Here is a 15,327-nt window from a genome sequence, read left to right as displayed (position 1 = left end):
TTACTATTTATTATATATTTAATATAAAATTAATAATGATAATTATTTCATTTGTGAAAAGATATAAAAATATATATTTTAATTTATAAGGTACTGTATAAATTATTTTTATTAAAAATAAAAGTATTACTTTAAGTCATTAAATCCAATATTTTTGTTGAAAAAAGGTACAATAGGTTTTACCAAAATTATAAGAAGAGAAAGAGAGGCACGAGGTTGAAGAAGCGAGTACGTTTGTATTGGCAAATTTGCATTGATTTCAAGAAGTGGGGTTTAAAGCCGCAATGACCCCTTTCGTTTTCTGAACTCTCTGTTGGCACCACCCATTCCCATGAACCGGGAATTTTGACACTTAAATAAAGCTTCAAACTTTGGTTGCTGAAGCCTACACCAAAAACCAAAACCTCAAACCCCAGAGGGAGAAAAGAGAAAAAGAAAATTGGAGAGTCGTTTTCTAATGAAACCCACCAAGATTTCCCATGTGATGATGCAGAGGAAGTTGATGTTGATGAACCGTGTCATCATTGATCCAATCAAAGCTCCTTCGTTTCTCTGCAACAAAGTGCACTCTAGACCTTATTTTCGATTACCTGATTTTTTGAGGAAACCCAGAGAATATGAAATTTCACCATCTTTGTTTTCTTCATCTTTTTGTTCTTCTTCTTCTTCATCATCATCATCTGCTACTGCAACCTCTCTCTCCAAGGTTGGCTTTGTGGGATGGTATTTGGGGATGATAAAGTCATGGCCCATTCTCACAAAGAGTGTTACTTCTGCACTTATTTACACCGCTGCTGATTTATCCTCTCAGGAAAGGCTATTTCTTTTGTTTGGTTATTAATCTTGTGCTTGTGAACTTTTGTTATGTGAAGGTTGGTAAATGAGAAAAAGAAAGAGAAAATGCATTACTTTATGTTGAAAAGGAACGGTTTTCAGCTGAGGGCTTGAGGCCTTATATTTCTTGAAAAACCCCTAGGGTTTAATACGCTATTTATAATGTCGTTGAGTTGTAGTAAATTCCAATTGACTAAGCGGTAGTGTTAGGTCATCTTTATAATATGGGAACTTTACAATTCCTTAGCTGGGAAGCTATGATGCTGAGAGCTCTTGGTTCTTCTTGATTTTTCTTCCTCTGCTTACTGTTTTGAATGTTTCAGTAGTTGGGAATGGTGCATGGAATGAAAGTTAAGGGAATTAGGAAAGTGAAAAACTGTAGTCACCTGGTATTAAGTAGTAGCATCGATTGTGGAGATCGAATGAAAGAGACCCAGCAAGAAATTTTAGAGGGGATGCAATGGGGGAACTCTTTTTTTTTTTTTTTTTAATTCTTCTGGGGGAGGGGTTATGCAATTCTTAATTTCTTATTCTATTTGGTCTTGTGCATTAATCTTCCATTCTGTGATTTTAATAGTTGCTCTAATACGGTGGGTGTCACTTTGTCAGGGGATGTATGCTAATTTTTAGTAATACATTTTTTTTTTCTTGAAAAATTATAACAGTTGTTTGGAATTTCCTAGCATCTTTGTGCATCCTATAATAAATATTTTTTTGTTTTGCTATTCAATATTCAATTTGTAGTTTTTATTACTAATTCGGGTGGGGGTCTAGCGGAAGGGGTAGTAGCAAGCTGTGGTTCAAATCTCTATTGGAAGAGATGCTCATATTTAGTACTTGACCATGTCTTGTGCAGGATTGTCTCATGTGGAGAAGTACCTCTCTAATTTGTCTAGTTGATATTTTTTGACATGTAGATGGTTAACTTTTTTCCCTACTGAGATGCCAGTGTGCACCTTTTAATATTTGGAGAATACTAGAAGTGAATAAGTTCTTTCAGATTGGATGCAGAGAACCTTGCCATTTATTTTGTATTACTATCGCATCATTCACTTTCATGTAAATTTTGTTGACTTTCCACATTTGCTCTAGCTTGGGCCTTTCGGTGTAATGCACAATCACTAAAGCTCATATCTACATATTTTGCTACCTAGGCATTTTACTATGAGCTAGAATTTATAAGTAGGAACGTAAGCTTTAAAGGAATAGATTATGTTTTGAAATTGCTCCTGTTGTTGTGTGTTTTGTACGTGCTGATGACATGTGATCTTGAAAGTGCGTGCACACATCTTGTATGATGGTGAAAGTTTTTGCTGCGCTCTTAACCTTCCAAAAGTTATATGGGTAACCTTTTTGAGGAGCCTCAAGGATGACTGTCGTGAATTCTTCCACTACCTATATTGGTTCACATTCTTGTGCAAATTTGAGGCCTTTGTAGTCTATTAAATAGATATTGTCAACTCATTATGTGGCTTCACATGATTTATATTGGATAGTTAATACTCATCTTGTCAGTCATACTCACATGGTATTTAATACATAATTCCTTCAGATTATTGTGCGGGGATCTTCAGAACCTTTTGATTTTATAAGAACTTCACGCATGGCAGGATATGGAATGATCGTTTTAGGGCCATCACTGCATTTCTGGTTCAATTTTGTGTCAAAGCTTTTCCCTAGGAGGGATCTTTTCTCTACGTTGAAGAAAATGGTCATGGGTCAGACACTTTATGGGCCTGCCATGACCGTTATTTTCTTCTCCTTGAATGCACGTCTGCAGGGTATGTTCAATTCTCTTAGCGTAATGTGTATCATGCAATTTCTTTTTGTATATGTTATTCCTTTCCTTACCTTTTCTTGATGTGGGAGGAGGGTTTTCTTAATATTCTTATGCTTATATTTGCCTGGCCTTGTATTTCAAATTATAGTGCCAACTAGTGTACAACACAAAAGGACAAAGATTAGGGATGTTAAAAATGTAATGACACAATTGATGAAGCGTGGAACAATAAGCAATGATGCCATTTTAAAACTAAAAAGATTGAACCAGGCAATTAGAGTAGTCATTAGGCTAATTAGTTTGTTTTTGAATCCTCGAGTATTTACTGCCATTCTAAAACAGTATAAAATACCCTTATTCTTGCAAGTTTACAATGCGACACGGCATTGTTGTAGATCCTGTGGTTTATTTCTTTTTTAAATATTCAATATTATTAAATTTTGGTTTTCCTTCAAAATTATAATCTGGCTTTCGAGATACATGGAATATGCCTTGTACATGCATCTTGACTAATGTTGTGTTGGAAAGGGTCCATGTGGTGTTACTGAAATGCACTTTACCTTGCATATGTTTTTTAATATTTATTTTTTGTTTATTGTCTATGTGTCCAATTTCATGCATTGATTCTTTGTCTTTGGAGGGGGAGTTATTCCCCTTATTCGGACATGTTGGTGAAGTAAGTATGGGAATAAGATTTATTCTCTCTATTTTACCCCTTAATTTGACAAGGAAGGACACTTCTCCCTCGTACTCCATCCCTTAGCTTCATTAAATAAACTTCTAAACTAGGGTTTGAATCTCTTTTCCCTTTCTTTTCCTTATCCATCTCTCTGATCATTTGCGCATAATAATTGAAGAAGGTAAGAGAAGTTTGACAACCATGGTGAGAGTGAAGTGATTGTAGATTATTGAGTCTACAACTTTTTTTTCTGTCTATATGTAGTGTAGTAACCTTTAGGTTGTACATATGTAGTATTTGGTTTGAGGGAAATGGAGAAGAGAGGAGGGAAGGGATTTTTATAAAAATAGCTTGTGAGATAACGGGCTAAAATCTCTCTTCTCCCATTTTCATCTCTCTTCCAATATTTAGGGGTTTGGAGGGAAAATACTTAAAAGCTTTTAAATCGTGTTGACTAAATTATTCTTAACTCGAATGCTTGAATTGAATGGCTTTATTTGTCTACAATAAAGATATAGTAATAAATTATTTATTTACCCTCCCCTGCCCTTGTAAAGCAAAGGTGTCCCTTTCCTCGCCTCTACTTTAAACCAAACCGTGTGCATGAGTCCAAAAATTATGAACAAAATTAGAGGGTGTATTAAGACCATTTCATATTTTATTTCATGCTTAATTCTTTATGATATTCTAAACAGTTTCTCTTGTTTGCCAGGTGAAACCGGCTCAGAGATCATTGCACGCTTAAAGCGTGATTTGCTTCCGACAATGTTAAATGGAATTATGTACTGGCCCGTGTGCGATTTTATAACTTTTAGGTTCACTCCTGTCTATTTACAGGTACGTGCTTATTTCTTGCCATTCTTGTCTTACTGCAATACAGCATGCCATGAAAATCATGATTTTGTAACTCATGATTCTTTACATTGTTTCATTTTGACAGCCATTAGTCAGCAATTCATTTTCGTACCTGTGGACTGTTTACATGACCTATATGGCAAGCCTAGAGAAAGCAAGCTGATAGCAGTGTCAATTCTTGTTTCACAATTCAGATTTGAGTTTATGTTGAAACGGCAGGATACTGGGATGTCTGCAGAGAATTCTGATCTCACATTGTCCATGGCTATGCTACTAACGAGGACGCTCAGTTTTATCCATTTTTTTAACCTATATTCCTCTTATTTGCTTTGGTAGTGTATCCTTTTTGCTTATGAGTGAACTGATTTGTGGAAGCTCTACATTGAGTTTTGTTATGGCAGACATCTTTCTTATTTCCTAAGACATTTAAATCATTCTTTCGAGAAGAATATAAGTCACTGTATAATTTGATATTTGTTTTTCCTACTCAATATAGAGAAGGAAGTCTGCTTATCAAAGTTGAACAGTTCTTACAAATAACATCCTCGTAATTACTTAAAGTCGTGAATCAGAAAGTGCTACATGAAAAAGAAAAAAAAAAAAAAAAACAGAAGCATTTAATACTTAAGAAACTCAGAAATGTTTGATACTTTGTCGGAGTAATTTTTGGAGCATTCTTTTTTCTCTTCTAAGAATAATTAGAGTATAGAATCATAACTTTCAGCTAAAAGGTAATGCCTGAAACACCCGTGTGTTTAAAGTAGTTCTATCATCTGGATATAACCAGACAAGTATTAATGATAAGTGAAATTCAATATTAGCGGTTAGTCTCAAAACATTAGTACATGATAATTGCAAAGATTATTCATCAAAAAGAATTCCAAGACCAAAATGTTGCATACAGCGTAATATAGTCTCAAAGGACTTTTGTTCAGAAGCGGCTGGAAGCATTTTGAAACAGGCAAATATGTTAACACTAGTTGAAGTTATCCCTGAATAAGAAATAGAATTACTCGGCATGGAGTGTAGGCACCATAATGCGAACATCAATCAACAAAGAAGTCCAGAAAATCATCTGGTATGGCTTAGCTCATGGGAAATAACGATGAAGTACTACCATTGTAGCAGCACAGCGCCATGTCAAGACTTAAGGTGCAAAACATAAGAGTAGCAAAAAAGATGTCAAATCAAATAATATAATATTTTAAACGTGCTCAAACCTTCAGCTCTTAAATGCATTGTCTTATTTATTTGAAATTAACCACGAGAATTAAGAGTAAGAACAGTTGTACTAGTAATTCAAGATCAAGTCCTAAACCTGTTGTATAATATAGTTGCCGGCCATATTTGAGATTTAGCACTGAGTATGCAACAGAGTTTTATTTCAATGAAATTAGTTGATCTAAAACAAGTACAGAAGAAAAAAAATGAAGATCTAAAACAAGTACAGAAGAAAAAATGAAGATAGTAACAAGAATAAGAGCTGGATATCATTGAAAAATGGCGTTACCCTCATGGAAAAATGAACTTCTTATCCTATCTAGAGAGCTTCACATATTTTGTATTAACATGACTCACTCCCTAGCAATCATCAATCTTTATATCTAAAATGCTAGAGCTTATTTGGTTTTTGCAAATTGTAAAGCTTCAGAATATGACCAAAATCCATATTTATGTCAGCTGAAGTAATAAACGGGTGAACGTTCCAAAGTTTCAACAAATGCGGGCCCCTAACGACTGCCTTTCGATTTCATCTACTACTAAATTTCTGATCTACAAATAACAAAGGTGCTTCACTCTTCAGAAGCACGTATGCAAATATTCTCAAGTTGTATGGGCCAATCTGGGCCAAGAACTTGTGGATTTAATTCCATTGCCAGACGAAAATCTAAAACAGATGCACTAGCAGATCTTGTTGGTGTTTGTATATATCTTCCAGGTAGCAATACATTTGAACCGGTTACTGACTGTCTGTATTGTCTTTGGTGCTCATTTCCAAATCTTGACCCAGCTAAACCCATAGATGATTCAATCAACCTCTTCAGATACAGATCCAGGGCATTATTCAATAGATTTACACAATCCACTGTCACAGTTAAACCCTCCTTCTCCAACTTTTGCTCCAAACGACTCCTTAAAGATCTTGTGTCAGGGAGATCTCCGTTGCTGTGACAAGTCTCTGGATAATATTTGCTACATAATGATACATTAGAATGAAGTTTACGACTGCAACCAAAGTTCATGGATATACCAAGTGGAGCTGTAACTGGGCTCCTACTCTGAATGCTGGGGCTTCCAGCCACCTGTTCAACCTCTTCTCCTTCTTCAACAGAAATAGGAGGTCTACTGCCAAGGGAATTCAGTTCTGTTGCACTCTGCTGCTCCAGTGTCTTATCGATCAACTCTTCAGACGCGAGACCAATTTGGGGTTTGCCCAGTGGCCCCAAAGCATTTTGGCGGCCCTTGAACCTTCGGTCTCGAGCAGCCAAAGAGCCACTCCTTGGAATCAAAGGAGGATATGTGTCCCCAAACATAGGGCTACTCCGCTGCCCATTTGAATCTTTTACACTTAAGGCACTCCCTATTCTTGCAGAGCCTCTCAGAGGTGGGACTTTAGACAGACAAGCATTCTTGAGAATAGCTCTAATGAGTTGATTGTGAAGAGGAACATTTTCCTTCCCAATTGTCTTGATGCAAATCTTGTCAAACTCTGACTTGCTTATCTTTATGCTCAACAATCTTCCAAGCTGATAAAAGTACTTATCAGCCCTCTGATGACCAAGCTTCCGAACAATCCGAGCTTTCAGGCCCAAAGTGTCAATTCGAGTATAGCTTCGCTTGGGTACCGTCATTTTGCCTAATAATCTTCTCGCAATCACTGAGCCAACAGATAAATCATAACCTCGGATTCTTCAACAAAACACAAGCTCGCTTAAACCCTAGTTCCCCAACAATGCCCCAATCTGCAATCATCAAGTTCTCAATCAGAAACCATCATCAAATAAGCCATTCATTGATTTAGAATTACAATTCAGATGACAATTGCAGAGAAAGACAGAGCACGCGTTTGGGAGATCGAACAATTAACAAAATTGAGAAATACAAGCATTAAGCAGCGATCATCAAAGAAGAAAGAATACCCACGCAAAAAAATGATTAAAGTACGGAAATTTAATGAAGTTAAGGGGAGAGCGAAATTCCTACCAAAATGGGTCGCCGCCAATATGGAATTGAGTGTGCACGAAGTTTTGAAATTGCTATTTTGGCGTGGTTTCGCTTCTTATGATTGCAAATGCGAATTGAGAAGAGAGCAAACCCTAACAGTGATGGATTAATGTGCTTTCCAACATCGCGTCCTCTTTGTTGTTAACTTCGTCTTTGCCCCTCCAAAATCCAAAATTGAGCTAAGCTAAAGGAACCGGAATGCCATTTTCTCACTATATAGATCCATTTTTTTATTGGAAAAATAAAAACGATTTTCTTTTTATACGATTTCCTTATGTATATATATTTTATGGCTTTATTTTTTTATGTTTTTAATAACAAATTACTAATATATAATATAAAAATAAAATAATTTCCTTAAGACTCTTTTTATGCACCAGCATCAATTTTTTCTTAAACTGGAACAAAACTTGTTTCTTTTTTACATATTTCGTTTTACGTGAAAACAAAATAACTAACAATATAATAATATTTCATACAACTAAAAATTGAATAAAAAATTAATATATAGTTTTATTTAAAATTTTATTTTACAAATTTTTATATTATTTAATTAAAAAATTTTGTTAACTTCAGCTATTAAGGTTGAATTTAAGTATTTATAAATAAATTTTTTTTATAAAAAAATTATTATATTAAAATTATAAAAGTACAATAAATATTTTTTTAATAAAATATTATTATTATTATTTATTTATCTTCAGCCTTTAAAATTAAAATTAACAAAATCTTAATTAAAAAGTACATTTTATTTTAACATATATGATGCATATAACAATATTTATTTAAATAAAATAAATTAAAACACAATATCAAATTTTTTACTTGAAAATTTATTCTGAATCTTTTACAAATTATCTCATATTTTATATAGTAGAGTAGAACAACATCATTTTAACCAAAGAGTAATACAAGTATTAACAACAGTTTTATTTATGTTAACGATGAAATTAATATGTGTCAACATTTTACTAATTTCATTTATTTCTTAAACACAACTGGTGTTATTTTGACGTGGAGCATTGTTTTTACAATTTCATTTATTTTACAGACGAAACAATTGACACATGTTTTGCAGATTTCTTCATTATTGCAGATAAAACAAACTCTAGCTGTGATAGATGTTCTTTGTTTCGAGTTTCGTCTTCATCTGAAACAAAATATACATAAAAAATAAAATAAAATTTGCCTCCGTTTAAATGAACCTGTTGCTGATGTGGCTAAAAAAGTTTCAATCAAGTAAATTATTTTATTTTTATATTGTATTAGGATTTATTATTTAAAAATTAAAATTTTTACACCATATTTTATACACAATCGATAAGATAAAACGCTTGTCCTTCGGTTATACATGCGGATATTTTGAAAGAAGCGGAAAACTTCTAAATTTGAATTGAAAAAAAAAACAAAGAGCAGTTTTTGTTTTGATTTTCAATTTTAAAACAATTTTAAAAAATTGTTTAAAAAAAACTTGTTTAATCGTTTATTTTTAAAACAAATGAGTTAGTGGAAAACTCACATTATATTAAAAAATAATAAGTTATTTTTAAAAACTCATAGTAACAAATAAATTTTATTTTTTTATTTTTAAAAAGAAAAAATTGATTTTAAGAATAGAAAAAAAATTAACCTTAACTATTTTACATATTTTTTTTGAAATTAATAGTCTACATTTTTAAAAATATTTTATTGAAATTAAATTTTTTAATTTTCAAAATTTAATTAAAAAAATATAGAATTTTAATTCAAAATTTTGTTTTTAAAGTTAGAAATCATAACTTTTAATTTTAAAAATTTATTATTGAGAATATAAATATCAATTTTTTAATGATAAATTAAATATTATACAATATATTAAAAAATAACATATTTAAAGAATAATATATTTGAAATACACTTGAACAATATAGTAATAGAAAAGAAAAACAAATTACAGGAGAAAGAATGAAATGTCAACAGAGACAAATAATAATATTTTTAAAAAAGTGTATCCAATAGAAATAAAAAAATATAAAATAAATTATTGTTAAGGACATTTAAGAAAAAATTATAAAAAAAATTTGAGTGAAATTTCGAAGCCCTAATGCTGTTACTGAGTACCCACACCAAAACAACAAGAGTTGGGCCAAAATTTTAGCCCAATTTATATTTGACTCAAAGACAACCCTAGTTTGAGTTCTAGTGTATAAATTGATATCTGCAGGTGCGAAGAGGGTCTCATTTTCGTTCACATTCTTCAGCGACTGCGCCTTTGGATCTTCCTTCTTCGATCTCCAAGACAGAGCAATGGGTCACTCCAACGTTTGGAACTCTCACCCCAAAAACTACGGTCCCGGTTCTCGCGCTTGGTACGTCACTGCTTCGCTCTCGCCCCATTATATCTTTTTGCATTTTAATCTCAAGTTTTTTCCCTGATCCCAAATACAAGAAGACCCTTGAATCCTTCGTCGTGCTGGTTAGGTTTGAGGAGTAGTGTTATGCATCGTTTTAGGTTTTGGGAATTTTTTTTTAACATTTATTTCAATTAAGATTTTTCTTTGCTACCTTTGCTTTCACATCAAATTGTTTTGTTACTTAGTATGTATCATATCATTGCAGTGATCTTTTTATAGTTTATGGGTAGGTTGATTAGGCTTACTATCTAATGTTACCTTTTGTTTTTATATGGGATCTTTCCAATTGGTGTTGTTTTATTTTGCATTTTTATTGAATGAAAGGATGCATTGGTTTGATCGATGTTGCCAATCCCAGGTAGTGTGGAAAAAAGGGTTTTAGATGTTGTATTGGAAATCACAAATATACAAGATTTTGACCTGTTTTTAGTTCAATTGTTTTTTAAGAATTTTGCTGATTGTGTTTGTTGTTACATGTTTTCCCCTTCTTGCAGCCGTGTGTGTGGGAACCCGCATGGATTAATAAGGAAGTATGGCCTTATGTGCTGCAGGCAATGCTTCCGTAGCAATGCCAAGGAAATTGGCTTCATTAAGGTAAACATGTGGGAGTTCTATTCCCAGTTGTAGTCTTCTATAGCTAATTCAATCTGAATATGAGTACCCCACTCTTTTTGTGCTTGGGAGTAGGGTTTGTTTGGTTTGTGCTATTATCTATTGTCATGCCATGAGTCCTTATTACACCTTTTTCTTGTTGCAGTATCGCTGAAGTGCTGTTGATACCTGCCCCACCAAGCGTATGTTATGGCATTAGGATGTTTTGTTTCAAGCTGAGACTTTTTTTTTTTTTTGCATCTAGTTAATTATCAGACTTAATTTGTGGAATTAAGAATACTTTTATTTATAAATTGTTTTAGACAATTGAGCTCACATGGCCTTCACATTCTGCAGTCTGTGCATGCGTGTTAGTTGTATCATATTAGAATTATGCCATTTTAGTTGAACTGTTGCTTAAATGCCTACCACTTCTCAAAACAATTTTCGGATTGATCACGGAAGCTTTGCCGACATTATTATTGCGAGATACGCATCTAAAATTATAGACACGACATGAAGTTTATAACTGATTCCATGGTTTAAAATAAATGAAAAAGCTACAGTATTTACAATTAGTTATGCCGTTGCAATCAATCTTTTGTTCGATCTCTGTTATCCGATTTTCGACATATCGCAATTTATTGTCTGAACTCATGACGTCGTCTTTTTCTTCGGATACATTAGGAGGAAAACTTTAAAAAAGGAATGAGAAGATTGATTAATTTTTTTTTATTTTATAGTAAAATCCTTTGTTAATTTTGCTTACAATCGAAATTGAAAAAAGAAATGACGTAGTTTATTAAGTTTTAATCTTGCCGATCTATGAACATCAAATAATGTTAGTTTAGAAGTGAAATACCATCTGTCTGTTTACTATTCCGTGCCCTTTTGCATATCTTTGTAAGAAGCTTTTTTTGAAGCGCATATTGAAATGGTGAAGTTTTGTAATTTAATAAACGGGGTGGGGGAAATTTCATTTTCCCTTAAAAATTGTCGTCTTTAAATCAACCCTGTTTTTTTAATCAATTTCCGTTGAATAAACTTTGCAAGTACCAAATTATATATAAAAGGGGCATGTATCCCAAGCTGAGAGGAAAGAAAAATGAAAAGAAGCTGAGATGGCGGCAGTTGGATAAGGGCAGAGAAATTAGCCATTCTTGATAGTATCGTAGTGACACCAATGTAGGTGTCGCCTCTAGAGGTTGCAACCTATAGACAGCCACGGATAATCTAAGCACAGAAACACTTCCGTTATCGGCTTTATAAGTTGTACCAACTACTGAATGCTGAGCTCGAAATTCCTTCCTCTTGAAGGCAACTCAGCATCTTACTTTTTCCTCTAATTCTTTTCATGCATGAATCTCTCACCTGCCATTCTCCAATATTTTATTGTTTTTGGTTTTGGGCCTTTTCCAATCGCCATCATAACTTTTACTAAACATCCATCCAAGATCATGATCTATGCATAACAAGGTTTCAGCAAACGAGCCTGCTTTCTTAATATTACCTAGCATTACTTCATTTTAGACTAAAAAGATAAATAAATACAATAGATGCTTCGGTTTAATGAAACTTTATTTAGAGGTGTTGGTGTAGGGAAATCAATACTTATCAGTTTTGATAGAATGCATGAAATCTTAAATATGGAAGTTGGAATTGTGCTATTACATTATTAAATTTTAATAAGAAGTTTATGTTAACAACTTCAGATTTGGATGGAAAATTGCAACTTAAAAAAATTGCAAAAGGTTGTGATCCGTTAGATTAGATTGATCCAATTAAAAAATGGAATACAATTTTAAAAATAATAATAATTGCATTGTTTATGTTGTTCTCCACTCTGCGAATCACCTAATTTTGAAGCATGAAAAGTTAGTTCTAAAGCTGTCCAAAGGGTCCCCTCTTAACTAACTTACTGTACCACCCAAAAATCTTTTAAACGAGCTTATCTCCAAAATTATCCTACTATACCATTCCGTATCAGTTTGTATTGCGGCATTCAAGCATTGATTAAGGGTATTCGAATTAGAGTGATGACCACAATTTCTAGTGCTTGACTAAAAGGGAAAAGGAATTAGATCCAAATTCGTTATTTTAGGTCTCAAGGTACCTTATTGCTTGAGTTCTTTGAAATGCGTTCTCACTAGGTTGAAGAAATTAAAATAGAAGGAATGCTTCAATATATTTTGTTTTGTTACATTATAAGCAACAGTACAAGAGGTGGCCTCTTAAATCGTAATGCATGATCCTGAAAAGAATATTTCGTTATACAAGTAAGCTGTCATTTTCGGGATCTCTTTCCCCTAAACGAAAAAATTACACTGTTTTACAGATTATGATAATTGAACTTTTTACTGAAGTTTATTCTTAGCTGATATATTTGGCCCAGTAATTTTTTCTGCACAAAACAGAGAGAAGAGGAAGGTAAGACTCCTTGCATTGATTGGTTATTTTGAGAGGTGATTAACATTATTATTACTATAAATGGCATCAGCAATGGGGTGCCAAAAAAAGTCCATTTTTTATTTAAATAAATTCTAAAAAAAATCCAGAATATAACTAGAATTTAATTTAAATATTTTTTTTATACTGTCATCTAATTTTTATTGCCATATCAATTAGAATAATTGATTTTTTGATAAGTCACATCTATGAAGTATTTTGATTAGTTAATAACATAAAAAAATTTATATTGACAATACAACAAACTTAACTCATATAAGCAGATAAAATAGAATATTTAAAAAGTAAACGGATGTGGTTTCATTTTTAACCATTTTTTTTTTATTTTAACATTAGATAAGACATATAATAAAAAATGTTTATTTCATAGTACCACAGACTCTAAGAGTATTTAATGTGTTTATCTATCTATTAGAGCTGTACAAAGTGCCAAAAAGAAAAAAACCTCTTCTTTTAATTTTGATTGTCATGTCAAATACGGTCATCCTCCAAAGTAAGAATGAATACCAAATGTTAAGCCATAAAATAAGAAATAGCATAGAATGGGGTTCTTTGAGTACTCAAAGACTTAGCTCAACAAATCAAATATCAGGAATCTTGAATCTTTGGCTTGAAGGATTATTAACCCCCAACGTAATATAATAATAACCACATTTTGGAGGAATAAGCATGCATAACAGCCGCCAATACGGACACCAATTTTGAGCCCCAAAGTTGTTTATCACATTTTTTCCTCTGTTGATAAATAATCACACACTTTCCTTTGTGGGGTTGAGGTGGAAAGGAGAAGCAAAGTTGGAAAGCTATGGGACAGAGGCAAAATTATTTCCTTAAGCCCATAATCACTTTGGAAGCAAAGTTAATTAATACCCTATCAACGGACATCTTTGAGTGGGTGTTTACTTTTTAACCAATTATTCCATGGAGTGTACCTTAAGTTACAACCTTCAAAGAATTATGCTTTTCTCATCATTCTGGTTCATTTTTCCATGGATACGTTTATCACTATAACCATATCTTCTAATGCTGAATGGGAATTTACAATCAGAAAATCGGTGGATATAAAGTGAAGTAGAGGTTCATCATAGATTATTTATAATTATGAACTCAGGACTGAGCAATCAGGGAGTGCCCTTCACTGTTGAAGTAAACTAGTTGTGGTGGATAATCATGTTGCCCTAATAAATTATTAGTTAACTGCAACAAAAATTCGAATTCAACCAACCCCAAGTCCTAAGTTTGTTGTAAGTTCTATTGCTTATAAGATCACCTGGAAACTATTTTGGATAATGATGTCTCTAGGCATGGGAAGATTCTAAAGTAATAATTAGTGTGATATCATACTATCACAATACAACACACATTTTTCACATATGATAATTTGTGAGTAAAATTAGACTCTAGAAGAAAGGGTTGCTTCAATACGGATCAAGATTTGGAATTATATGCAATTACTCGGATCAATCTTTTGTTGTCAAACCATTAACAAAGAAGTTTCACAATCTTAAATATTCTACTTTAGTTGCTTTGCTCCTGAGTTCAACCTCGTTCCACCTTTGTTTTTAAACTACTTCATAAAGATATTAATTCCAGGTTGAGTTACTGTGAACCCGTGACAACAGCAAAGAATCATTTTAATCAAGTCCTTTAATTAAATAACAAGAGAACTACACACTCAGCCTAGGAAATAATCACTTTAAATATTTATAAAAGACACAAGATGCTTTCAGATCAAACAAGAAGCAAGCACAAAAGAAAAAAAAGTTTCAAATATTTGGAAAATTTTATATTCTCTCTCTCTCTTTTTTTATTGAAGATATTATTGGCAAAATTAATGAAAGCCAGTAGAAGATGCAGAGGGACACGTACATGAAGAGGAGAGGTAGAGGAGAACCAAAGGTTGGAGAAAACAAAGAACAAGCTGGAGGATGTTGATATTAAGAAATAAGATGCGTTCAATGCCTGCAATGAGTGGCGTAGATAGAGAGGGACAGAAAGGGATGTGGCATCTTAATCTAGTTATAATAATAAATTGATTATAGCTTAGCTTGCAAAAATCACAATTAGGCAACATTGCCTTTCTGGTTGATAATGCCTAAGCTTTTTGGGCATTTTCATTGATAGCATCAACCACTGTATTTGATTTAGAGCTCTTTTCATAATGGTTAGCTCATTCATCTCTTTCCCAATGAAGTAATCTATCTATCTCACGTCACTCTTAATGCCAAATCATGTATATCTACACATTATTTTATACATACAATTTATACACGTGAAAGCTGGAACCATCACACTGTCTTGTATGGTGGTGAAGCACTTTTTGTATTCTTGTATACGAAATCAAACATTATATACTGATTATACGGCTGAATTAATATTTCACACCAACATGAAAAAGACAACCATCTAGTCCTCATGGCAGAAATGGTTAAACTAACACAATATATGTAGTCGTGGTTTGAATCCTGTGACTGACTAATTTTGCAAGCTACCTCTACAATCAA

The 15,327-nt window shown here is 32.9% G+C and overlaps 3 protein-coding genes across 5 annotated transcripts; 2 read left to right on the top strand and 1 right to left on the bottom strand.

Annotated features, from left to right (window-relative positions):
* The first annotated feature begins 323 nt into the window (after window positions 1-323).
* On the top strand, window positions 324-4,452 carry LOC113872022 (PXMP2/4 family protein 4-like). Of its 2 annotated transcripts, XM_027509184.1 has the most exons (4): window positions 324-812; window positions 2,388-2,615; window positions 4,006-4,130; window positions 4,234-4,452. In XM_027509184.1, exons 1-4 carry the CDS (start codon window positions 458-460, stop codon window positions 4,309-4,311), a joined length of 786 nt encoding a protein of 261 aa, XP_027364985.1. In that variant the 5' UTR covers window positions 324-457; the 3' UTR covers window positions 4,312-4,452. The 2 variants fall into 2 exon arrangements, with proteins under 2 accessions (XP_027364985.1, XP_027364986.1); XM_027509185.1 differs by having other exon boundaries at window positions 324-811; window positions 2,387-4,452.
* Window positions 4,453-5,512: 1,060 nt separating this feature from the next.
* Window positions 5,513-7,575, bottom strand: LOC113872021. 2 transcript variants are annotated; one of them, XM_027509182.1, is made up of 2 exons: window positions 7,353-7,575; window positions 5,513-7,111 (listed from the first exon to the last, which is right to left on the bottom strand). In XM_027509182.1, the coding sequence occupies exon 2, from the start codon at window positions 6,998-7,000 to the stop codon at window positions 5,942-5,944; it is 1,059 nt and encodes a 352-aa protein (XP_027364983.1). In that variant the 5' UTR covers window positions 7,001-7,111; window positions 7,353-7,575; the 3' UTR covers window positions 5,513-5,941. The 2 variants fall into 2 exon arrangements, with proteins under 2 accessions (XP_027364983.1, XP_027364984.1); XM_027509183.1 differs by having other exon boundaries at window positions 5,920-7,026; window positions 7,353-7,566.
* A 1,985-nt stretch (window positions 7,576-9,560) lies between these two features.
* LOC113873593 (40S ribosomal protein S29) lies at window positions 9,561-10,586 on the top strand. Its single transcript, XM_027511782.1, has 3 exons — window positions 9,561-9,721; window positions 10,261-10,360; window positions 10,524-10,586. The coding sequence occupies exons 1-3, from the start codon at window positions 9,660-9,662 to the stop codon at window positions 10,530-10,532; spliced, it is 171 nt and encodes a 56-aa protein (XP_027367583.1). The 5' UTR covers window positions 9,561-9,659; the 3' UTR covers window positions 10,533-10,586.
* The last annotated feature ends 4,741 nt before the right edge of the window (window positions 10,587-15,327 follow it).

This window comes from Abrus precatorius, unplaced genomic scaffold (genome assembly GCF_003935025.1).
Source record: "Abrus precatorius isolate BTA unplaced genomic scaffold, Abrus_2018 Scaffold7, whole genome shotgun sequence".
NCBI classification, from domain to species: domain Eukaryota; kingdom Viridiplantae; phylum Streptophyta; class Magnoliopsida; order Fabales; family Fabaceae; genus Abrus; species Abrus precatorius.
Note: the sequence above shows the minus strand (reverse complement) of the source record. Positions and strands in the feature narration are given on the sequence as shown.